Source organism: Rhinatrema bivittatum, chromosome 6 (genome assembly GCF_901001135.1).
Source record: "Rhinatrema bivittatum chromosome 6, aRhiBiv1.1, whole genome shotgun sequence".
NCBI classification, from domain to species: Eukaryota; Metazoa; Chordata; class Amphibia; order Gymnophiona; family Rhinatrematidae; genus Rhinatrema; species Rhinatrema bivittatum.
The window spans coordinates 199853288-199878409 of NC_042620.1; the positions used below are offsets into that span (position 1 = coordinate 199853288).

The following is a 25122-nucleotide window of genomic DNA, read 5'->3' on the forward strand; positions in this document are numbered from 1 at the left end:
CCTCATGCCTCTGTTAATTATACCATTTTTGTCTGCACGTATAAAGCATGTTTTGAGAGATTGTATGCGATTTTCCAAAACATGGTCCAGGTAGAGAAAACAGCTAGCTTTCTTTTGTGACTCACCATAGAACTTGTGCACCTGTTTACTTTTTCCTTTCCCCCCTTTGTTGTACAGTCATGTGATGCACAGGGATCAGTGGTAAGGATGCAGAGTCCAATGAGGCCTACCTTCTGAATATACCCTAGGCCAAGCAAGCCTATTATACTGGACAAAACCATAATTATTTTTAGTAAGCTTCTTTTAAGCACCCTCTTTATTTACTTTTTTTTACTGTCTGAGACAGGATGCTGGACTATTTGAACCAGTGGTCGGACTGACTGTGGCTGTTTTCATATTTTTTCCAAGGACAAGGAGAATGGCAATCCTAACGTATGGTGACATCATGAGATGGAGCTTGGCATGTAAAACTTATATCAAAGTTTCTAGAACTTTGTCTGAGCCTCACTGAGCATGCCCATGGCATGCATTATACCATGTCCAAGCGGGGTCTCTTCAGTTTTTCTTTTTCCATGGAGCCTGGTGGTCGTGGTTGGAGCCATGGAGAGTTTTTTCTTTATGGGATTTTGGTAGATTTTTTGATGTTTTTATAAGTTTTCTGCTGGCCACTGGCCTACTACACAACAGAAGGGAGATGCAGAGCAAATACACAGTCCAAAAAATTGATTGTTAGAATTGTTCTTTTATTTTATTTAATATATTCAAAGCGGCTCATCCAAAGCTCATCACAGTATAATCGGTTGTTTACAGGGTCCTCCAACACGGACCCGTGTTTCGCCCAGAGCTGCGTCGGGAGGGACTAACAGAGTGTGTAATTCCAACCACTAAAATTGGAACAAAAATAATAATCAAAAATACTAATCAAAAATAGATTGTACAATAGGGCAACATTCAAACTTATGCCGGAACACATACCTTAGCGTGTAGTCCATATCTGAGATAAGGGAGAACAGTGAGAACTGACAAGAGCAGGAATTTAAAGGGGAAAATTGCGCCAATGAAATTGTACCAACACAGAGCAGTTGAACCAGTCACAGAAGGTAAACATCAGTGTCCAAACCCATGTCAGATAAAATGATGCCACTCTATCTTGTTGTTAAGGCCTTTTGGAGGTAGACAGTCCAGTTTGTGTACCCACTTTTGTTCCCTGCGTATTAATATTTCAGAAAAATTACCTCCTAGTGTTGGAGGGGGAACAACATCAATTATCAAAAATTTCACATCCATCTTAGAATTTGCAGAGTCAACCCAGTGGGGAACCAAGGGTGCAGTGTCACGGCCAGTTTGAATATTAGAATGGTGTGCACAGAGCGGATAGTTTTGCTAATATATATTCCCTGTGTACGTACCTGGATCAGTCCAGACAGTGGGTTATATCCCCCGACCAGCAGATGGAGTCAGAACAGAGTTTGAGAGCGTCAGCATATAGAGTAGTGCACCCTCTGCTGGAGCCCAGTATTCTTCTGACTCCAGCAGATGCGAGTGGGGGGATCCACTGGCTCCCCCAGATTGACAGGGTTTCTTCATTTTTAGTTATTTCTTTCTTTTTCTCCACAGTATTTCCCTGTCTTATGTTTCTCTTCATTTTGGATCCTTAAAGTTTAAAAAAAAAAAAAAAAGTTTTCAATTTTTGAGGAGGCGTGTGTCTGTGGCTTTGCCTTCTCTATTCTGTACTCCTTTCCTCTTCCGTTGGGGTAAGTGGAAGTTTTTTGAGTTTCTTTCTCCACAGGTTTGCTTCTTTTTGGTGGTGCCCCGTGGATGCCGGTGGTTCCGGCCGCTCCACGCGTCGTTGGGGGTCCCGCGGTTCGCAAGCTCTGCCCGTGGGTGTGTGCTCAACTGAAACAGGGGTTTCCCCCGCAGTTACTGGACCCCTTCGGCGGGTTGTTAGGGCCATTTCCAGGCCCCCCCGCGGCACTAGTGCGTCTTTGGCCCCCCCCGAGGCTTTTCTTTTTCCCGGTGCTGACATGCCGCGGTCCTCGAGGTGTGAGGCCTGCGGCGAGCCGGGGAATCAATTTCTGAGGGAGGGGCTTTGTGAGCGGTGCTTCCCCGACGGGGAAGGCACCCTGCAGACCTCCGGTGCGATTTCGGACCTGCCTCCTCCTCAGCCCGGGTGGCGAGGGCCGGCCACGACGTCGCCTTTGGCGGGAACGGCAGCCATTTTAGGGGGTCAGCGTGAGACGGACTCGCTCCCAGATGCAGACAGGATTGGTTGCACTGGCTCTCAACAGGCTTTGCCCCCGGCGGGAGGTTTGCCCAACCGGGGCTCCCAGGACGGTCCCCCCCCAGGGATTCCAATCAGCTCTCTGTTTTTTTTTTTTTTTTCCTCACCTGACTTTATTCTGGCAATGCACATGGCTTATTTGCAGGGTATGGGAGCGCAGGCGCCTAATCCCCTGGGGGCCCCTCCCCACAAGGTTCCTAAACTTGCTGTTGGTCAAACCGCCTCGTCCGTTATGCCTGGATCCCTGCCGGGTCCCTCTCCCGTGCCACCCTGGCGTACCACGGGGGCGGCTTCGCCGGTGAGAGACGTCTCCCCGGAACTCCCGGAGGCGCATCCGGATGGACATACGGAGGGGGATGACCCTCGAGCCCTACGGATTTTTCAAAAGGAAGAGCTGGATGAACTCATCCACCATATTATTCAGGAGCTGGACCTCGACCCACCTCCAGATCCGCCGATCCCTGTGGCTCCTGCCGTCGCCACCTCGTCTCGCAAAGGGGATCCAGTTCTTGCCGCCCTCCGTCCTAGGGCAAGGGCTTTCCCTATCCATGAGTCCTTCCTACAGCTTCTCACCAGGGAGTGGGACACTCCCGAGGCGTCCTTGAAAGTCACACGCGCCATGGAAAAGCTATACCCGCTCCCTGAGGATTTTTTGGATCTTATCAAGGTGCCCAAGGTGGACTCAGTGGTGTCAGCAGTGACCAAGAGGACAACCATCCCGGTCACGGGGGGAACGGCCCTGCGGGATACGCAGGAACGTAAACTAGAGACCTTCCTCAAGAGGGTCTTCGAAGTCTCCGCCCTAGGTATGCGGGCCGTGATGTGCAGTTCGCTCGCGCAAAGGGCCAGCTTACTCTGGGTACAGCAGCTTCTCACCTCTCAGGAATTGCCCCCCGAAGAGGCCGCCCAGGCGGACCGGCTGGAATCTGCCATAGCATACGGGGCGGACGCCCTGTATGATCTCTTTCGCGTAATGGCGCGGTCCATGGTTTCGGTTGTAGCAGCCCGACGGCTCTTGTGGCTTCGCAACTGGGCAGCGGATGCTTCCTCCAAGTCGAGCCTTGGCTCGCTCCCCTTTCGGGGGAAGTTCTTATTTGGAGAGGACCTGGATCAGATCATCAAGTCACTGGGGGATAATTCGGTGCATCGCCTGTCGGAGGATAGACAGCGTTCCTTCAGATCATTTTCTTCCGGTAGAACCAGGGCCAGAGCACAGCAACGTTATAGGTCTTACCGACAGTCCGCTTCCCGGACACAGCAGACAAGATCCCAGCCTTGGTCTCGTTCCTTTCGTGGGCGGAGGCCCGCGAGAGAGGGTCCAGGGCAGGGAATTCCGCCCACAAAGTCATCCCAATGATGCCAAAGGAGCCCACTTCTCACCTCCCCGGATCGGAGGCCGCCTCATGGACTTCTACGAGGAGTGGGCAGTTATCTCCACGGTCCAGTGGGTGCTGGACACCATAAGAGACAGTTACGCCTTGGAATTTGTCCGCCCCCCGAGGGACCGGTTCATCTTCTCCCCCTGCGGTTCGGATCTCAAGAGGATAGCGGTTCAACAAACACTAGACCGACTGCAGGAAATAGGGGACATCGTTCCCGTCCCCTTCGAGGTGGGCTTGGGCCACTATTCCATTTACTTCATCGTTCCCAAAAAGGACGGTTCCTTTCGCCCCATCCTGGACTTGAAGGAGGTAAACAAGGCCCTCAGGGTCACCCGGTTCCGCATGGAGACTCTTCGATCAGTGATTGCCGCAGTGCACAAGGGAGAATTCCTCGCTTCACTGGACCTCTCGGAAGCGTACTTGCACATTCCCATCCTGCCGGCTCACCGGCGGTATCTTCGCTTCAAGATTCTCGGTCAACACTTTCAGTTCAAGGCGCTTCCCTTCGGTTTGGCGACCGCACCTCGGTTCTTCACAAACATCATGGTAGGGGTGGCGGCGGCCCTCCGCAAGGAGGGTATCCTAGTACATCCGTACCTAGACGACTGGCTGATTCGAGCGAAGTCCTTCTCACATGGTCAGACCTCAGTGGCCAGAGTAGTACAATTCCTACGCTCTCTGGGCTAGGTGGTGAACCTTCCAAAGAGTTCCCTTGTGCCCTCGCAACACCTGGATTTCTTAGGAGCGAGCTTCGATACCCGGAGGGGTATGGTGTTCCTGTGCCAGGACAAGGCGCAAGCCCTGAGAGAGCATGTGTCTCGGTTTTCGGCTCTGGAAGAACCAACCGCCTGGAATTATCTGCAGCTCCTGGGAGTAATGGCCTCCACCATCGACATGGTACCCTGGGCGTTTGCACACCTGCGTCCACGGCAGGCGTCTCTACTATCCCGCTGGAAACCAGTCTCCCAGGAGTATCAGGTGATCCTGCCGCTTCCACCATTAGCCAGAAAAAGCCTGGATTGGTGGCTTGTCCCCTCGCATCTGGCTCAGGGAGTCTCGCTCGAGGTTCCCAATTGGGTGGTGGTGACCACCGATGCCAGCCTCGCGGGATGGGGTGCCGTCTGCGAAAGAAGCGCCACTCAAGGGACTTGGACGCCAGAGGAGGCAAAGTGGCCGATCAATCGCCTAGAAACGAGAGCCGTGCGTTTCGCTCTCCAGCGTTTTCTTCCCCTGGTGTGACACAGAGAGGTGAGGATCCTCTCGGACAACGCCACCACCGTGGCCTACATCAATCGTCAAGGGGGGACAAGAAGCAAGCATGTCTCCCTCGAGTCTACTCCCCTGATGGAGTGGGCGGAGAGCAATCTCGTCCGGATAGCGGCCTCTCACATCGCCGGGGTGGACAACGTTCAGGCGGACTTCCTGAGTCGTCAACAGCTAGACCCCGGCGAGTGGGTTCTCTCCGACGAGGCAATGCATCTCATCATCCATCGTTGGGGGACTCCACGCCTCGATCTAATGGTGACCTTTCTCAACGCCAAGGCTCCACGCTTCTTCAGCCGCAGAAGAGAGCGCGGCGCGGAGGGGGTGGATGCCCTCGCCCTTCCGTGGCCATCGGATCAACTGCTCTATGTGTTTCCTCCTTGGCCTCTGGTCGGCAAGGTTCTCCGCAGGTTGGAACATCATCGAGGGACTGTAATTCTCGTCGCCCCGGAATGGCCCCGTCGGCCATGGTTCACAGATCTACTTCAGATGACGGTGGACGGCCCACTTCGCCTGTCCCATCTTCCTCATCTTCTGCGCCAGGGTCCGGTATTTTTCGAGCAGGCAGAACTCTTCTGTCTTGCGGCCTGGCTTTTGAACGGCGCCGTCTCCGCCACAGAGGCTACCCGGAGACAGTGATCTCAACGATGCTTTGTTCCCGCAAGCCTTCGACCTCCGTTGCTTACGTTCGAGTTTGGAAGGTCTTCGAAGCATGGTGCTCCGACCGCGGAGTCCAAACCATGGAGGAGACTGTCCAGCTGATCCTTCATTTCCTACAGGATGGTCTGGATAAGGGTCTCGCCTATAATTTGCTCCGGGTTCAGGTGGCGGCCTTGAATGTCTTGGTACAGAAGGACTGCTGTCTACCCCTTCAGCCGGATATCGCACGTTTTCTGAAGGGTGCCAAACACCTACGGCCACCGGTCAGGGATCCTTTCCCTTCTTGGATCCTCAGCTTGGTGCTGCGAACGCTGTCGGACCCTCCTTTTGAACCCCTGAGGGGGTCCTCCCTCAAGGATCTGACCCTCAAGACTGTTTTCCTGGTAGCCATCTCTTCTGCTAGCCAGATCTCAGAACTTCAAGCCTTGTCCTGCCAGGACCCTTATCTGCGTTTCTCCGACTCCGGGGTTTCCCTTTGTACGGTGCCATCCTTCCTACCAAAGGTGGTCTCGGCCTTCCACGTCAATCAAACAGTGGAGCTTCCAGCGTTTGCTCCAGAGCAACCCCGGTCTCTCCGGCTCCTGGACGTCAAGCGTGTACTGCTCCGTTACCTGGAGGTTACCAATGACTTCCGGGTATCCGATCATTTGTTTGTCCTCTGGTCAGGACCGAGGAGAGGTTCTCAGGCATCCAAGACGACTATTGCTCACTGGATAAAGGACGCCATCTCATCGGCTTACATTACGGTGGGGCGGGTGCCGCCTCGCAGCGTCTCGGCTCATTCCACGCGATCCCAAGCGGTGTCCTGGGCGGAATCTTGCTCCGTTTCCTCCCAGGAAATCTGCCGTGCGGCGACATGGAAGTCGTTGCACACTTTTTCCAGACATTACAGACTACACCTGGCGCCTCAGTGCACGGGTTCTTTTGGCGATCAAGTTCTCCGAGCAGGTCTCTCAGGACCCCACCCGGTTTAGGGAAGCTTGGGTACATCCCACTGTTTGGACTGATCCAGGTACATACAGGGAAAAGAAAATTATTCCTTACCTGCTAATTTTCGTTCCTGTAGTACCATGGATCAGTCCAGACGCCCGCCACTAGGGGTTTCATTAGGTCCTGCTCGGATTCTTCCAGGTATCTTTCATTCTGTTTGTCTCTGATTATTGTTACTGTTCACAGCTACTCACAAGTTGACTGTTGCTGGTCCCGTTGACCGTTTGTTTACTTATATCTTTCTCTCTTCCTTTTTGGGAACGGTTCTGGATCCAAAATGTTGTGTTTTGCTTTTGGGCTTTGCTATGCGTAATACTGAGCTCCAGCAGAGGGTGCACTACTCTATATGCTGATGCTCTCAAACTCTGTTCTGACTCCATCTGCTGGTCGGGGGATATAACCCACTGTCTGGACTGATCCATGGTACTACAGGAACGAAAATTAGCAGGTAAGGAATAATTTTCTTATTTGGGGCAAGGGCAGACAATTACATATATTACTTCCTGCGAAGTGCAATTGGTGGAAAAATTGAGACTGTAAATCTTGTGGAAATTGGATGTTCAAATGTAGTACTGGGAAGAACGTGGGGACAAACTGAACATGGTCCGCAGTCAAATGACCAAAATGAGATGAGACATTTGACAGGACAGTGTTGCTAAGATGTGAGTGAACTAATATATGTCTGAGATTACGACCACGTCGAAACGTGAATCGTAATGGATAATCAAAACATTTATGAAGGGCAAGGGTAGACCAATCACGGGTAATGATAGTGGTAAGGTTATGAGTGTGAGTCGAAAAGGGTAAAATGCAATTTCCTAGCATGTAGCAGATGGACTCAAAACAAGTGGGTATAGTGTGCTCGTGCTAGCAGTTGGAGACGGATCTGACGTCAGCACGGGTACATATACCCCCGCAGGAAGTGCAGCAATTCAGTACTTTCCGTCTCCAAAGCAGTTTGGAGCTACCCACGCTCGCTGAGCATTTTTCCAAATTCTAATGACTAAATTCTTAGAAGAAGCCTACCTGACGACTGTTGCGGATCACGTCGATCCAGGGCACAGCACTACCCGGAACGATCTCGACCACCATGGTGCCACTCACGCTCCAGACCGGGGTACTGCATACAGAGGAGATCTCCTTCCTCATTCTGGAAAAGGCAGTACATCCGGTGGTCCTCGGCCTACCCTGGCTTCAACAACACTCGCCTGTGATCCAATGGGACACTCTACAGATCACACAATGGGGTTCCCACTGATTTCAAAACTGCATCAGGCCGTTTGAGAACCAGCAAATAACATCAGCACAGACTGGGAAGCTACTCCCACCGCAGTATGAGGAGTTTACGGATGTTTTTTCGAAGGAGAAATCCGAACTCCTACCACAACACCGTCCTTTTGATTGCACAATCAAACTTTTACCTGGGACCACTCCACCCCGTGGGAGGGTATACCCCCTGTCACAACCAGAGACTCAGGCAATGTCGGAATACATCGCCGAGAACTTAGCCAAGGGATTCATCAGACCGTCCAAGTCCCCCGCGGGGGCAGGGTTCTTTTTCGTGGGGATCCCTAAGACCCTGTATTGATTACCGAGGGTTAAACGCCATCACTAAAAAGAATCATTACTCTCTACCACTGATTCCAGAACTTTTGGATAAGCTCGAAGGAACCCGAGTGTTCACCAAGTTGGATCACAGAGGGGCTTACAACCTGGTCAGGATCCGTCCCGGGGATGAGTGGAAGACGGCATTCAACACCCGGGACGGACACTATGAGTACCTGGTCATGCCATTTGGGTTGTGTAACGCGCCTGCCGTGTTCCAACATTTGATGAATGAGGTCCTTCGCGAGTTACTGTACACTTCCGTGATCGTATACCTGGACGACGTCCTCATGTATTCCTGGAACATCTCTGCTCACCGCCGGCACATCAAGCACCTGTACGCAAAACTAGAAAAGTGCCTTTTCGAACATTGCCGTTCCTGGGATATATTATCTCCGCGACGGGATTCCACATGGATCCAGAAAAGGTATCGGCTATCAAGAGGTGGCCGCACCCTGTAGGCCTAAAGGCCTTACAATGCTTCTTGGGGTTCGCCAACTTTTATAGGCATTTTATACCTCAATACTCCCAGCTGGTCGCACCATTGACGGCCCTCACGAAGAAGGGTGTGGACGCCCGAGTTTGGCCTCGTGAGGCGTTTGAGAGACTCAGAGGCCTTCCTGCTGGAGACGTGCTTACGCCACCCGGACCCACAACAGCCCTTCTTCGTGGAGGTAGATGCCTCTAATGTAGCCGTGGGGGCAGTCTTGTCCCAAACCTCTAGCACCGGATGCCTAATGCAATGCTCATACTTCTCCAAGAAATTCAGCCCTGCAGAGTGCAATTACGGGATAGGGGACAGGGAGTTGTGGGCGATTAAATTGGCATTCAAGGAATGGAGGCAGTGGTTGGAGGAGGCCAAGCACCCAATCACCATCTACACCGATCACAAAAATTTGGAATTTCTCTGCCAAGCCCAACGACTCAACCCCCAGCAGGCCCGCTGGTCCTTGTTTTTTTAATCGATTCGACTTCACACTCAAATACCGTCTGGCATCCAAGAACGTACGGGCAGACGCACTGTCACGAAACTCCATTCTGGAGGAGAAGGAAGACCCACCTCAGTTCATTATTGACCCAGCCAAGATCAACCTGTCTAGTACCTCTAGGAAGAGTGGTGGTCCCTCGCCGAGACCGTAGGAAAGTCTTAGAGTGGGCTCACGACTCGCTCACAGGCGGCCACGCCGGCAGAGAAAGAACTCTCAACTTACTTAACCGCTACTATTGGTGGCCCAAGGTGCGACAAGAATTGCGGCTGTATGTGGAATCTTGCCCAATGTGCGCCAGGCAAAAACCGGTGAACAGTCGCCCATGGGGACTTTTGCAACCCCTACCAATTCCCACGGAACCTTGGACCCATATTGCCACTGACTTCGTGGTGGACTTGCTGCTCTCCGAGGGTAACACGGTAATTTGGGTCACCGTGGACCGTTTTATCTAAAATGGTTCACCTGGTACCGTTGCCCAAGCTTCCATCGGCACCTGAGTTGGCCCGCCTGTTCACCCAACACATCTTCCGGGCTCACGGCCTTCCGCAGAGCATAGTATCCGACTGTGGGCCGCAGTTCACGGCTCGGTACTGGCGGGCTCTCTGCAAGAAATTTGGAGTCCAGTTAAACCTATCCACAGCGTTCCACCCACAGAGTAACAGGCAAACAAAACGGATGAACTGCTCGTTGAAGACCTTTCTCCGCAGTTTTGTATCCGACAGACGGGACAACTGGACATCACTACTTCCATGGGCCGAGTTTTCTTATAATAACTACACCCACTCGGTCACTGGGCAATCTCCATTTCAGACTGTTTTTGGACGTCACCTCAGGCCGCCCGTGCCAGCCCCTGTTCCTGTCTCATCGCCAGCGGCTCAGACATCTGCTCTCCAATTGCACCGCCTCTGGAGAACTACTCAGCGAAGACTCGCGAAGGCAGCCGACAAGGCTCGTAGAGTTATGGACAGTCATCGACGAACTGCACCTGTCTTCCTACCCGGTACAAAGGTCTGGCTAAGTACCAAGAACCTCCACCTACCCACAGTGTCCAGGAAATTAGCACCCAGATATTGTGGCCCGTTCCAAGTGGCAGAGAGGATTGGACTGGTGTCCTATAGACTCAGGCTACCTTCCACCTTATGAGTCCACAACATGTTCCACATATCTTTACTGAAGCCGGTAGTGTTCTCTCGCTTTCATCGCCCCACCTTGGAACCCGTCTCTTCACTAAGTTCCAATGACACTACGTACCAGGTGCGGGAGGTACTTGACATCCGCTTCCACAACCGTCGTTGGGAGTATCTACTAGCCTGAGAGGGATGTGGACATGAAGAGGACACCTGGGAGCCCGTCCGGAATATTCTGGACAAGTCACTACTATATCAATTCCACCATGACAATCCTGGGAAACCTGGACCCCTGCTGCGGGGGCATAAGAGGGGGAGGGTACTGTTGCGGCCACGGTCGCGGCCACGCGACCGTTCCCTTACCTCCCTCCGGCGCTGAAGCGGCCCCGAGGCCTGCCATCTGGCTCCGGCCTACCTCGCGGCGTCTCCACGAGGGAGAAGCTGCCGATCACTGCTGGCCCCACTCCTAGGCCTCGCGCGCGCGCAGGGAAAACCCTTTTAAAGGGACCCTGGCGCGAAAGGCTGAGTCCGCCCCTGGAGTGACGGCAGACGCCGAGGGGGATTTAACTCTGCGTCTGATTCTCACTCACTCCCTTGCAACGCGGTCTACTCCTTGGAGTTGAGAGTTGCCTGTTCCTGCGTTCCTGATCCTGCCAGCCTGTTCCTGTGTTCCTGATCCTGCTAGCCTGTTCCGTGCCTTCTGTTCCAGCCTGCTTGATTCTCGTGTTCCTGATCCTGGTCCGTCTCATCGTCTTCGACTTCTGCTGCCTGCCTTGATCCTGGTCCGTCTCATCGTTCACGAGTTCCGCTGCCTGCCCCGATCCTGGTTTGTCTCTTCAGTCCACGCTTATCCAGAGTCATCCTCCTAAGTCCCAGCGGCCCGGGTCCCTACAGACTCCTCCCGGGGGGTATAACGGGCTTCCAGGGCGAAGACACCTAAGCCCCAGCGGCCCAGGCCTCCACAGCTCCTCTGGAGGGGTCACGGGCTTCCAGGGTGACGTTCCACCTTTGTCTGCTGTGGTTTGCCTTCCGACCGTCTCTCTCCACACGGGACACATTTGCAGCCGGTCGGACCAAGGATCCACACCCAAACCTCAACAGTATCTGCTTGTTTAGCAAGTGCAGAGTTGTGTGGGTACTTTTTCTTAAGCAATTTTCAAAGGGAAAGTTTTCCCTTTGATAATTGGTTCAAAATGCATAAGAAAAAGTACCCACCAACTTTGCACTTCTGCAGGAAGCTTGAAATTTGCCTTCTTTTTGTCAGTGTTGTGCCTTTGGAAAAGTACGTTATAAATAAATTTGTTAGTAATTTTGGTAAATTCCTGTATAATTGCACTTTGAGGTCTGAGGCAGTTAGAATTTTTTGGTCATTTGAAATTACATTTCCATACTTTTTTTGGGTTGTTAAGTTTCTAGCATTCAAACTGATTGAACTATACTTTATAAAATAATTGATGATCTTGGTAGCAAATAGAAGTACTTCAACAGAGCTTCCTAGTTTGGTCTCTATAGTTTATGCTGGTGTTAAACTATTTATGGTTGTTTTAACAACAGAACCCCTGTAGATTACTTTCTGCACAATCTGGGCTTTACAGTCTGTGCTGCCTTTACAGTAACTGCTGCTGTACCAGCAATATGATTACAATTACCTTTGCTTCTTCTACTTGTTTTTTAGTCTTGTATGGAAGAGCAGAGAATTTTTATAAATAATACATTTGCTACATCTTCAAAATTATGTTAATCTTGACCATTTACCATATAGCATAATTATTGGTGGTATTGGTGTTTCTGATATATGAAAGTCTGATCTGGAGTTCTGCAAAAGTGAAATAGTTTGCGTAATTTATTATGTGGTAAGGTGCTCTGTACACATGGGATTGGTTTGAGCCTTGCACTTATTGTTATATGTTTGGACTATATTACCTCTTTTTGGAATGGTCAGATTTCACACCATAGTTGGTCAGATTGGACATTTTGAAATTCTATACAATATTCTGTAGCACATTTAACTTAATTCATGTACATACAGTGTAAATAATGGATCCCAGAAGGCTGTTTTTTGAGATGCCATCACATGTATAAAATGTCTATATAACCAGATTTTTTTTGTACATATGATATAATTATTTTGGATTGAGCTCTTTGTTTCCTTATCTAGGCACACTCCTAACCCACATTATATTCTTCAAGAATTAGGCATATTTCATTTTGGAAATGTCCATGATGTAATCAGTGTGTGTGTATAAATATATATATATATATTTATGTTCAGTTGTTATAAATCACATTGTTACACACCTGAAATGTTTCATGGCTGAGGACAATCACATGATGAAAAAGAAGGTTTCTTTATGGCATATGTGAAGTTCTTCCTTGCTCCTGATAATAGTTTCTATTATAAACTTCTTTAAAGGTGATCAAATACTGATGTACTTTAACCAATAAAGGGCTAATGCACTATCAGCCAATTTCAATGCAGGCATTATCTCCTGTAAAAGCTTCTCGTTAAACCTGTGGATTTGTTGGCGTTAATGACAATGAGATACTGCTACCAGGAATACATTCACATTAGTCTTCAGGTGCTAATGGAAGGGTTCATGCAGGATTCAATGAACCCTGGAAACCCTCCTCCCTACCCTGAGAAGGAATACTCAAAATGGCACCAGCAGTAGATGGGACTGCTCTGCCTTCTTGCAATGCCTGGATCATCACCTTCAAAAGGTGGAAGTGTACACTCAAGGGGAAGGTGGGTGACTTCTTCTGGCCTTTGTGGTGGAGATCCAGGGGAAACAAAGGGAATTCCTTCTCATAGGTGGAGAGGCAAAGAAAGAGATGGATGAGGTTTGGAGGGAGATTCCTTCTCAGAGGGGACGTAAAGGTCTTAAAGGGGCATGGCTTCCTTGTCCAGGTAGGAAAAAGGGATTTGGAGGCAAGGTTTCCTTCCTCACTGGGGAATGGGGTAAGGAAGGAGTTCTGTGGGTCATCGCTGTCTGCATTGAGCTCTGCATTAGGCCCCAGTATACAACACAAAAACTTAGGGAGATGTAGTAAAGTCTTTGTGTTACAGAGAGTTAATGCAAATCATGTTAACTTAACACAATTTGAGTTAGCCATATTTTAATATTAATGATCTGTTTACATGCATTTATAAGTCATGCAGCTCAGTCATATTTTTAAACTAAACTCTGAGTTATCATAGACTAATGCACACATATGTTAAGGGCCCTAAGACTGCAGTATGGAAACAGAGGTAGGCATTCAGCAGGTCAGTAACTTTACCCATCTATTCAGATGAACATATCTAGATTCCATTGAATAGGCTCAGATTAAGTTACCCCAGTAAAGCTATCTAGGTTACTTTAGGGCTAGTATTTTTACAATCAGACTTACCTAGCAAACGTTAGCCAAGCACAGCAGAATTTCAGCATTTACTGACTAAAATGTATCCATGCCCATGGAATACTTCCATCATTGCTTCTTTTTACCCAGACTATTTTTAGCTAGGCAGCGGGGGTTGGAGAGGAATATTCAATTCTTGGGTTTTGTTTGGGTGGCCAAAAAGCTGGACAAATATTTTGAATATTGAGATCTATATTATAACACTAACCCCGTGTTGTATTTTACAAATTCTGAAACGAAGATTCACAAACTGTGGTTTATTGTTAATTTTTATTTCAGCTGAACTGGATAGGTACATTATTTGGCCACAGATGAATCTACCACCTTCCACCATAAAATATTTTTCAGCACCTAATGTGCTAAGTTCAGGGATGAGGAATGTAGTTTGATTGCTGGAATTACATTAACATTCCTTGTGTGGAGATTGTAGTTATTAATTGAACTTTATGAGCATAATATCTATAGTGGAATATAGGGTTATGATTGGGCTCCTAGTTATACAGCACACAGTATATGTTATGTATTTTTCTATTCTTTTACATTTAGTTTAAACAGAAGCTTCTACAGATTTTTTACTTGCCTAATGTAAAATAGTCTAACTTAAGACCTAGATTTTTCTCCATTTGTTTCTCTATTTTTGGAATTTGGATAAGCATGTTTTTTTTGGAATTGTAATAACTGTGAGGGCCTTTGTAGATTAAATTTTCTAGATATTTATATATATATATATATATATATATATATATATATATATATAGTATATACATATAACAATATACAAATATATACAATGCATTCAGAAAGTATTCAGACCCCTTCACTTTTTCAACATTTTGTTGTACAGCCTTATTCTAAAATGTATATGTATTTTTCCTTTCTTTTTCTACACACAATACCCCATAATGACAGTGAAATAAGATTTGTAGAAATTTGTGCAAATTAATTTTATAAAAACCCGAAATATCACATTTACATAAGTATTCAGACCAATTACTCAGTACTTTTTTGAGGCACCTTTTGCAGCTATTACAGCCTCAAGTCTTCTTGAGTATGATGCAACAATCTTGGCACACCTGGATTTGGGGATTTTCTCCTATTCTTCTGTGCAGATCCTCTCAAGCTCTGTCATGTTGGATAGGGGGCGTCGATGCACAGCTATTATCAGGACTCTCCCGAGATATCCAATTGCGTTCAAGTCCGGGTTCTGGCTAGGCCACTCAAGGACATTCACAGACTTCTGCCGAAGCCACTCCTGTGTTGTCTTGGCTGTGTGCTTAGGGTCATTGTCTTGTTGGAAGGTGAATAGTCACCCTAGTCTGAGATTTAAAGTACTCTAGAGCACATTTTCATCAAGGATCTCTCTGTATTTTGCTCCATTCACTTTTCACTCAGTGCTGACTAATCTCTCAGTTCCTGCAGCTGAAAAATCCCAACACATGATGCTGCCATCACCATTCTTCACTGAAGCGATGGCATTTACTAGGTGAAGAGTGGTGCCTGGTTTCCTCCAGACATGATGTTTAGCATTCAGGGTAAAGAGTTCAATCTTGGTTTCTCATGCTCTGAGAGTACTTTAAGTGTCTTTTGGCTGTCATGTGCCTTTTACAGACAAGTGGCTTCCATCTGGCTAGGAGCTCTGTCACCTCCTTGACCATGGCCCTTCTCCCCCAATTGCTCAGTTTGGGCAGGCAGCCAGCCAGCTCTAGGAAGAATCCTGGTGGTTCAGAACGTCTTCCATTTAAAAGTGACTAAGTTCACTGTGTTCTTCAGGACCTTCAATGCTGCAGCAATTTTTTTTTGTATCCTTCCCCAGATCTGTGCCTCTAAACAATCCTGTCCAATAGGTCTACAGACAATTCCTTCCACTTCATGGCTTTGATTTTGCTTTGACATGCACTGTTAATTGTGGGACCTTATATAGACAAGGTTTGTGCTCTTCCAAATCATGACCAATCAATTGAATTTACCACATGTGGATTCCAAACAAGTTTGAGAAACATCTCAAGGATGATCAATGGAAACAGGATGCACCTGAGATCAATTTTGAGTGTCATAACAAAGAGTCTGAATAGTTATGTAAATGTGATATTTCAGGTTTTTTAAAAAATTAATTTGAACAAATTTCTACAAATGATTTTGCTTTGTCATTATGGGGTATCGTGTGTAGATTGAGGAAGGAAAAATGCATATTAACCATTTTAGAATAAGGCTATAATGAAACAAAATGTGGAAAAAGTAAAGGGGTTTGATTATTAACTGAATGCACTGTATACACACATTCACAGGTATAATATATTGTTTATTGCTGTTTTTATGCAATACAGACCAGCAATGGAGGAGGGAGTTTAAGTGATTATTCATCCTCTGTCCCATCTACTCCAAGCACTAGTCAAAAAGAACTACGGATTGATGTTCCTCCCACTGCCAACACTCCAACACCTGTTCGGAAACAGTCCAAACGCCGTTCCAACCTCTTTACAGTGAGTATCCACCAAGCCAGGAGAGCAGAGAAATAAAAGCACTCTCACTTTGCTATTGGTAGGAATTAGTATACTTTATATTTTTACCTCAACATTTATTTGCATATTCCCTGTTTACCAATTGGGGCAACACATGGTGTGCCATCAAGTTTTCTTGTGGTGCCCAGGTTTGTTTGTTTGTTTTTTTAAAGAGTATTTCAATGTTAGTAATAAAGCACTAGGTAGTTTTGAGCCCTCTAATATACACAGCAGTGTATATGTGTAGGGGATGTGAAAAAAGGCTTAAATAAGACCCACAACATAAATAACACACAGAAAACTGCACAGGAGGTTCCAGATTCTAATAGGAAAGGACATCTGAAAATTGATGATGGTAACAGAAAAGGCATTTGAGGAAGAAACAGAGTATTAACAGAAGCTATAACCAGTACTCCTGGTTGCACAGCAATTGTGAGGCCATAATAAGAGCTGCAAAATGAGGCCTTTGCTGTGGAATTGTCCAATCCTGGCCAAATTGCCATGGGATACCTGGGACCCTTTCAAAATGAAAGCATTGGTGGCACTGAATGGTGCATTTCCCCTCTCCATTCTGCCTGCCCCAGAAGAAGAACATTGGTGGCAGTGGACAGAGCAGTCTACCCTTCCTCCGTCCCACCCACATCTCCTTACTCACAGGCTCTTATTTCAAAACAGGAGGATGACATCCTTACAGCTCATTCAGCGCATCCTTCCTCCTCCCCTGCCAGGCCCTGAATGGCATGCTTTGAACCATGTGGCCTTGGCAGAGGAGGAGGGAGGATGCACTGGAGGCAGGAAAGTAGTGCAATGGGGATTATGAGGGTGGGGGGTGGGGAGTGGGAGTGAATGAAAAGAGAGGATTGTGAGTTGGGGAGAGGGAGTGAACTGACAAAAGTGAGGGATTTGTGGGGGAGGGAGTGAACCAAGGTGACTGAGGGGTTTATGGAAGAGAGGGAACCAGGATGAGTGAGGGGTTTGAGACAGAAGTAAACTGGAGTGAGGTATTTATGGGCTTGTGGGAAGGAGAGAACCAGGGTGAGAAGTTAATGGAGGGAGAGAAGGAAACAGCAGGAGTGATTTGTTTGTAGGGGGAGGGAGGGATCAGGTGAGGGGGGAGGAAGTGAAGAGGGAGAGTGAGTTCATCAAAGGGGTTTTAGAATGAAGGGAAAGAGGGGATGGGGTATTATGGCAGAGGGACTGTGGCTTTCTTCCTTCACTCCATCCCTTTCCTCCCTCTTTCTTTTCTTCTTCTTCCTAGTCTTCCCTCCTTTTCTTCCCACCTCCCCACTCCTGTTCCTCTTGTCCTCTACCCTATTTCTGCTGCTTCTTCCCTCCACTTTTCTCCTCTCCTCCCATTCTATATCCTCCCATAATCCCCATTCTCTCCTCCCTCTCCCTCTGTTCTCCTCCTTACCTTACCTTTCTACCCTTTCTGCCTAAGATTCTTTAATTTCTCTCCTCTGCAATATCCTTTCTTCCCATTTCCAGGTCCCTTCCCCTCTTTCCTGCTCAGCCTCAATCACTAACATCCCTTTGCCATTAATAGTGAACTAAGTTAATTGGACACAGAAATGTCAAAAAAGATTTTATTTGTTTAAAGTAAAAAAAACCCAAAAACATTTATATTGTACAAACGTACAAAATTATGCAAATTTGCCACATTATAGCTGTAGAATTTAAAAAAAAAATCTGCCAAAGAACTTGCAAACTCTTGCTGCAGAATCTTGAAAAATGTGCTACAGGAAACTGAAGGCTCTGGCTATAGCTTAGGATTTAACAAAAGGTTTTGTAGAAGAAATGAATTATCAAGTCTGATTTAACAGAAAGTTAAATACTGTAAACAAGTTGACAAGAAAATATAATAAATTTAAATAAAAGGAAAAAAGATACAATGGATAAAACTGTAACAGAATGAAAATGTTAGCTATTTCCTGTATTTATGAATTTTGAACTATTGTGTTTTGGTAACAAAACAAAAGTCCACTAGATGTCAGTGCATCCCCAGGAACAGATTGTAGGAACTCAATATGTGACCAGAAACCTTTAATCTGCTGCCTCAGATTCTTGTAAACCTGCATCCTTCTTTCACAGAAAAAATTGAAATAATAAGCTAGAATTATAGCAATGCAGCAGGACTAGAATTAACTAAAACAGAAGCAGGTTCCTTCTTTAAATTTACATTTTATTTTTCTATATCAAATTAAAATCTTTGGAAGGTCATGTTAGAAACTATCCCTATTAGCTGCATGGTGTAGGAAACACTTATATAGAAGAATGGAGACATCCAGAAATTCTGAAATAGTCTTCTTTGGAAGTTTTGATATCCCAAAATACACTCTGTTGCAAAATAACTTATTAAGCAACTCTCTGGTGCATAAATATACATTTCTTTGAAACAATTTTACCAGTCAAAACAATCTCTACCTATCCTATCAAGGACATTTTTTTTTAAGCAAATATTCCCCCCATCACCTCTCTTTACAAAAATAGTTAATATCCTGCCAAAACAAGGTTGGTTTACCATTGAGCAGTTTACTAGTTTTGAATGCCATAATTAAATGTGTATTGTACTGTTTCGTAGGCTTGTCTACTTTTCAAAGAACTACATCATTATAGCATCACAATTCCTGACACTAAGGCTTTGTCTTTGACCCAAAGGGTTTTAGTGGAACTCCCCTGAATTTTCAGGATCAGGGTGCTTGTCAACTTGTTAGTGATATTCAGAATTGTATGCAGTCACTCAGAATGTTTTCATATCAAAGCTGAATTTTGATATCCTGATTCAGTTTTATTTTAAATGTAATTCCAAACAGCAGTTCAATCCAGCAAGTTGTCTTTATTTTAGTTCTTTTATCCTACTAAGGATAAGAGTAGTTTACCATGAAATATTAATGTATCAAACAAGTTTAAGAAATTGTCATTGGTAAATTCATTTGAATGTTGTATGCCATGGGACTAACCCTTTTTTCCAGACTGTTTTGGTAGTGCTTAATAACATCTCAAGTGCAAGGTACTGCTTTGAAACTACAAGCAAAATAATTGAACAGAAAAGATGCCAGCAGATTTTTCTATTTTAAAAACAAATGATATTATGTGATAGATATTTTTTGGTTTCTATATATTAAGTGGAGTAAGAGATTCCATAACTGCAGTCCTTAGTTATGGAATCTCTTACTCCACTTAATATATAGAAACCTTAGTTGTGCCTCATATCTTGCAGTAGACTTCTGGTGTGCTCTTATTAAACTAAAATCTGCCACCCTGCCATGTCATATTCCTTACACAAAGTACAAACAGCTTTGACCCCATACCCTAAACTAGCAGGGATCAAAAAATAATTTGTCAGGCCAGCAACCCTCTGGTCTTACCTGGAATAATCAAGGCTACAGTGAAAGCCTGTGTACTCTGCCTTTTTCAGCCTTCCAATTGCTGTCCTGGACACTGTTCACGCACACTTGTTTCATACATCATCTGAGATTTGAAAAGCACAGGAAAATGTTTCCCCATTTCCAATATTGTATGAGTAATGTTCCCATTGAAAAGTAATGGAGTGAAGTTGTCAGAGCAGTTATTAAGGAGGACGAGTCTTGGATCGCGTTCTCTTGTAATAAAATAAATCAAAGGTATCCTTACATTCCCAGATGTTCTAACACAGGAACGGATGGCGAAGGCAAGAGGGGAAAAGACTTTGAATGGACTTGTCATTTCTGTAGTTCATTTTTTGAGATCCAGCTATTAATTTGTGACCTTACACATGAAAAGAAATAGAAGAAATAAATACATTTGAACCACTACTCAACCCTAAAGCTGTAGGTGCTAAGGATTTGAAACAATGTTTGTTTTTTTTTACAAAAAATCTTTTACTGTGCCATAGCTCCAGTAGAGACTAGTTCTGATTGAACTTGAAGCTAAAAAGAACAGGAAGCAAATTTTGGGCACAAAAAAAAAAAAAAGAAAATGATTTAAGATTAGTATTTCTAGAAACATTTGTCCCACAAGGCAATGCATTATTTCCCCTCTGAAGCTATACTTCTTACCATATTCCTTAAAATACTGTTAAAAGTACTATCATTTTTATTCCCCCCACTCCAAGGTCCTATTAAATACAGAATTAAAAGAATAAAACCTTTAAAAACATGATATTTTCAATGTTTCAGAAATATTAGAGAGAAATATTGTTAGAAGATCAGCTGTTAAAAAAAAAAAAAAAAAAAAAAAAGTCTAATGTGCTGAAAGGGGAAAAGGGAGAAAAAAGTTATCTGTACCAAACAAACCAATTTTCTGCAAGAATGAAATCTCTTTGGAAAAATCCTTCTAAAGTGAATGCTTGTCCCATCCGCACAGTTGTGAAATTATTTTTTTTTCAGATACAAAAATAAAGACAGCCATCTAATCAGAAGCAAAAATTTGTAAAAAAAATAAAACAAATTGATTTTCCCCGCAGATTTGTTTAGAAATTGTTTCTCAAGTATTCAAAATCCCTAATACTGTGATGCCTGCAATAACCAAAGCTTATTATCTACCTCAATTAGAAGACGCCCTCAGTGGGAATTTACCTCTGGACACTGTTTTAGATTTATTTATTTATTTATTTATTTATTTATTTATTTATTTAACACTTTTCTATACCGACCTTCATGGTAATAACCATATCAGATCGGTTTACATCGAACAGGGTAAAAAACTGAAACAGAAATAAACATATGAACGGAGGCGGCAAAGTAACATTCAACAAGGAGGGTGAACTTGGAGGCTTAATCAGCTGGAAAGAGAGGCCTAGGATGGCAGAAAACTAGTAATATAATACAATAGGGTATAGATCTTATGAATATTCTTGAGAATTCCCAGTCCACTGAAATTTCACAAAGAGGAACTCTTTTGGTGTCTTTTGCTTTTTCTTCTGATAGAATAATGTTCTTCGTTTTTTCTTTCGTAATCGTTTATTATATTATGGTGAAAAGATATGGATTTTTCCTGATCTTACTCTTTGGAAAACAATTCTCACTATGCACTCTGAGGTTTTGTCTAAGTGTGTGTGTGTGTGTGTGTGTGTGTGTGTGGGGGGGGGGGGGGGGTCAATTTGTTTTGCAATATCCTTTGTTAAATATCTAGATGTCAATTATACTTTTTTTGAACCATCTCAACTTCGCTTGTTAGTCCGGCCTTTGTCAATGTGATACTGGTGTTTATTCTCCTTATGCCTTTTACTTTATTTCATGGTGTATAATATTCTTTTTTTTCTTTGCTCCCCCCCCCCCCCACCATTTTCCTTTAATGTATGATGATGCTTGTTTTCCTTACTCTTTATTTTTTTCCTTATTTTTATGATATCTTTTTTTTCTGTTGTTTTCCTCATGTTACCATACAAGGTATGCTTGTTTATATATTGGAATGCAAATAAAAAATAATTAAAACAAAAAACAATAGGCAGGTTTCTAATAGTAACTCATAAAGAAGGGAATGACACAAATCCCTAAAATATACAATGCTGCAAACTAAGCCAGCACATGTGACAGTACCCCATAGAGGCCCACATGGAAAAGATATTCAACATAAGAATGTAAGAAGTGCCATGCTGGGTCAGATGAAAAGTACATTGTGCCTAGCATCCTGACTCAGAAGGTGGCCTAATCTTGTTGCTTATCCCCAGGGATAAGTGTTGGGTCTCCTGAATTCTGTTCATGCTCCTCCCAAATTTAGTATATATTGTTTAATGCAGAAAATGTGAAGAAGGATGCTATATTGGTGAAACAGGCCAAAATTAAATAAAAAAATTTAACTTACATAGACACAAGATTAAATATCACAGAGAAGACCAAAACACTACCTTTGTTGGAAAGCATTTTGCAAAACAAGACCATTGCATCAACAAACTCAGTATACTAAAAGGGAAATTCTAAACAATCCAGGAACATAATACGTTAGAAGTTAAAATGATGAGACACCTCAGAACTGACAAGAAAGAACTCAAAGATCTGGGTTCTTAATGCATTATGAGCCATAAAATTCCATTGCCTGTCTCTGTCTAATCACCTATCATTGCCCCTCTATGCCTTCCTCTTTCCTTTTGCTGCTTCCCTTTTCCCCTTCACTCTATCATTGAAATGCATTCTATGATATTTTGTAGCAATACCATCTTTTGCTTATTCAATTCAAACCTGAGAAAGTGAGTATCAGCTATTGAAAGCTAATCAAGAAATGTAATGTTAGTCCATTAAATATCGCCTTATCTTTGTTATTGTTTGCTAAACTACTTCTGTCCATTCAATTGGACTAACACAGCAGCCATGCTACCTTTTTCAAGATAATGAAGAAAACATATCCAAATGTTATATAACAAAATATATAGTTCAAAGCATTCTGGAAAAACTATTGCAGAAGAACGAACAAGTAATGTCGTCATCAAGTGTACTGCAGTTGCTTCTGTTTTATATTTGCTTTCTTCCAGTCAGGCTATAATCCATAGGTAGCTCACAATCATAATAAATATGCATCAAATTGTAATAGCTTTACTTCCTCAAAATGGACAGGATTTATTCATCTAGTATACCTGACAGGGAAAATTACTATTTATTTAATAATAGTGTTATCAGTAGCATTGTCCCTCTTCAGTTTAAACTTCTTGAAATTATAGAACATATTCTTTTCCCCGATTGTAAATATGCATGAGACCTTCAAAAGCATAGACAGGAAAATGTTGTTCTCTATGAATCAGCTGCACATGTGTGATATTGTCCAACGGTGCCAAAGATGGAACATTTACTAGCTAAAGCTAGAAATGCCTAGGTCTTTTTACTCATGCACCGTTAAGATAACTGTACCACAAGACTCCCTCAGTCTTTTTCGAAGAATCAAATGTGTTCCCATATTGGGAAACTTTCTTGATTTTGGTCATGAAGCTGCCTCAACATTTTTTCTATTTAATTTTCTTTTTTTTAAAGATTTTTAAAAATTACCTTGGCCTTGATTAGAAGAGGATTGAAGTCTTTTTTTTTTTTTTTTTTTTGGACATAACATTTTTACTTTTAATTTGGCTTGACTGCATTTTCTTCACAATGATTGACACAAAAAAAGCCACAGGGTTTAAAGGTGTCTGTCTTGTAATAGTATATGCTTATTGAGGTCTTCATATTCCAAATTATTTGATTTGTTTGAATATAACTCCTAGCACCAAAAAACCTTCAAAGACTCCAGCTTCAGAATATCTTCTGATTATAACATTAATGTTGAAACCTTTGAAGCCATTGACATCAAAACCATCCACTTCAACTCATGAACCTTCGACACTGAAGTATACTTCCTCCTGCTTGAGGCAGGGTAACAATGCTACTCCTTGCTTATTCCCCTAGACAAGGAATCTATTGAGTGCAGGAGTGAGAGCTATTGATGTTGAGCAATGTGCCCTAGTGGCAATAGCACAACATTGGTTTAGTTCTTTGGTTCCTTCGAATCATGATGATGATACTGTGGCGGTCTGTTCTCCTTAGAGGCTGAAGCAGGAGGAGACCTTTTCAATGTCAAAAGCATTGATAATGTCTTCCATTCAGCCCAACCTACCTGTTACATCCTCTGTTCATGCAAGACCTATGTCTTCATTCATAACACAGGAGGATATATTATCTCCTGCTGTTATTTGGAGTAGTAAACAAAATGGATATTGCACAAAATGCTACATGACCTTTTGATTCAATATGTTTTATGCCATGTACACCAATATCCTCCACATTGATGCTAACTACTTTGGTACAGGTGGAACCAATACTAGTGTCTTTTCACTCATGGAATCGACAACCATCTTTATTGCTGCTAGTTTGACTTTAGTCCACCATGGTACTAAAAATAACACAGTGAAGTCTTTCAGTCTCTGAAAGAGAACTCTCCTTCAATTCCTCATATTGTTTTTGAGAGCACACCCCAAAAAAGGCACATACCCTACCACTGTCCAATACATACAGCTACCCTTCTTGAGTCTTAATCATAGTCAGAGCACTTGTGGGAGACTGATTATGGTTCTATAGATTTAGTTTCTAATAGATATGACTCACTAGTCTACCATCTGACCCTCTTCACCACCTCCAGGTAGGAGCACATCCTAGTTTTTGTCAAGCAATTTCTTTTGACTTTCGGGAGGAAGTCAAAGAGCTCTTATGATAGGAATTTTGAAGCGTCTTAATGTACCTAAATATACAGTAGCAGTTCCAGTTCATCAAATTGCAAACGAATTACAAATTAAAATGAGGAAGTTCTTGCTTACCTACTCTTCTAGTGGGTAAAAAGGTTTTGAGTTACTCAATTACTCTTCCACTCAGTAATGGCAGAGACAGTGCTAAAGAAGTCTCAGAAATCAAGATCTCATTCATCATTTTTTCCTAGAAAGGATCCACAAACTTCAGATCTGTTTGGCAGAAAAATATTTCAAAACATAGTCTTCTCTATTCCCATATCTTTTTACCAACTTTTTGTGGTTCAATACATGTACTTCATTTTAGAGCAGCAAAACAAATGCTCAATTTCCTCCCATACAGGTAAGAGGATTTTCTTGGTGTATTGTCTGCAGGAAATTAATGTGATAAACAGTTAGTACAATTTGCATATGATTTATCCACTGTGATGAGAGAATCAGCCCTACCCTTAGGGGCTTGGAGAATAACCTGACTCTGAGCCTCATCTCCTTGGGAAGATGTCTGTGGTACATTGTCGCCTGTGTAGGTAACATTGGCCAGTCTGTTTGGCAGTAAGGTTACATAGATAATGTACTATATAAGATTATTTCTCCACACTTCAAACTCATTCTGCTGCAGCTACAGACCCTCCCCCAACTAGCAGTAGATTCCAAGAATTTTCTAAAGAGAGATAATTATTTTACGACAAGCAAGTTATGCCCAAATTCATGGTCTTGCCCTTCTCAATCTCAGATATCTAGACTAC

At 44.2% G+C, this 25122-nt stretch overlaps 1 protein-coding gene across 11 annotated transcripts in view; it reads left to right on the forward strand.

The window, feature by feature from the left end:
- Window positions 1-25122, forward strand: part of LOC115093936 (arf-GAP with GTPase, ANK repeat and PH domain-containing protein 1) — a 1595449-nt gene that overhangs the window by 611389 nt on the left and 958938 nt on the right. For all 11 annotated transcript variants that reach the window (XM_029606403.1, XM_029606396.1, XM_029606397.1 and 8 more), the window contains one exon: window positions 16021-16176. In XM_029606403.1, coding sequence (XP_029462263.1) covers window positions 16021-16176 — 156 coding nt within the window. The remainder of the gene's footprint in view (window positions 1-16020; window positions 16177-25122) is intronic.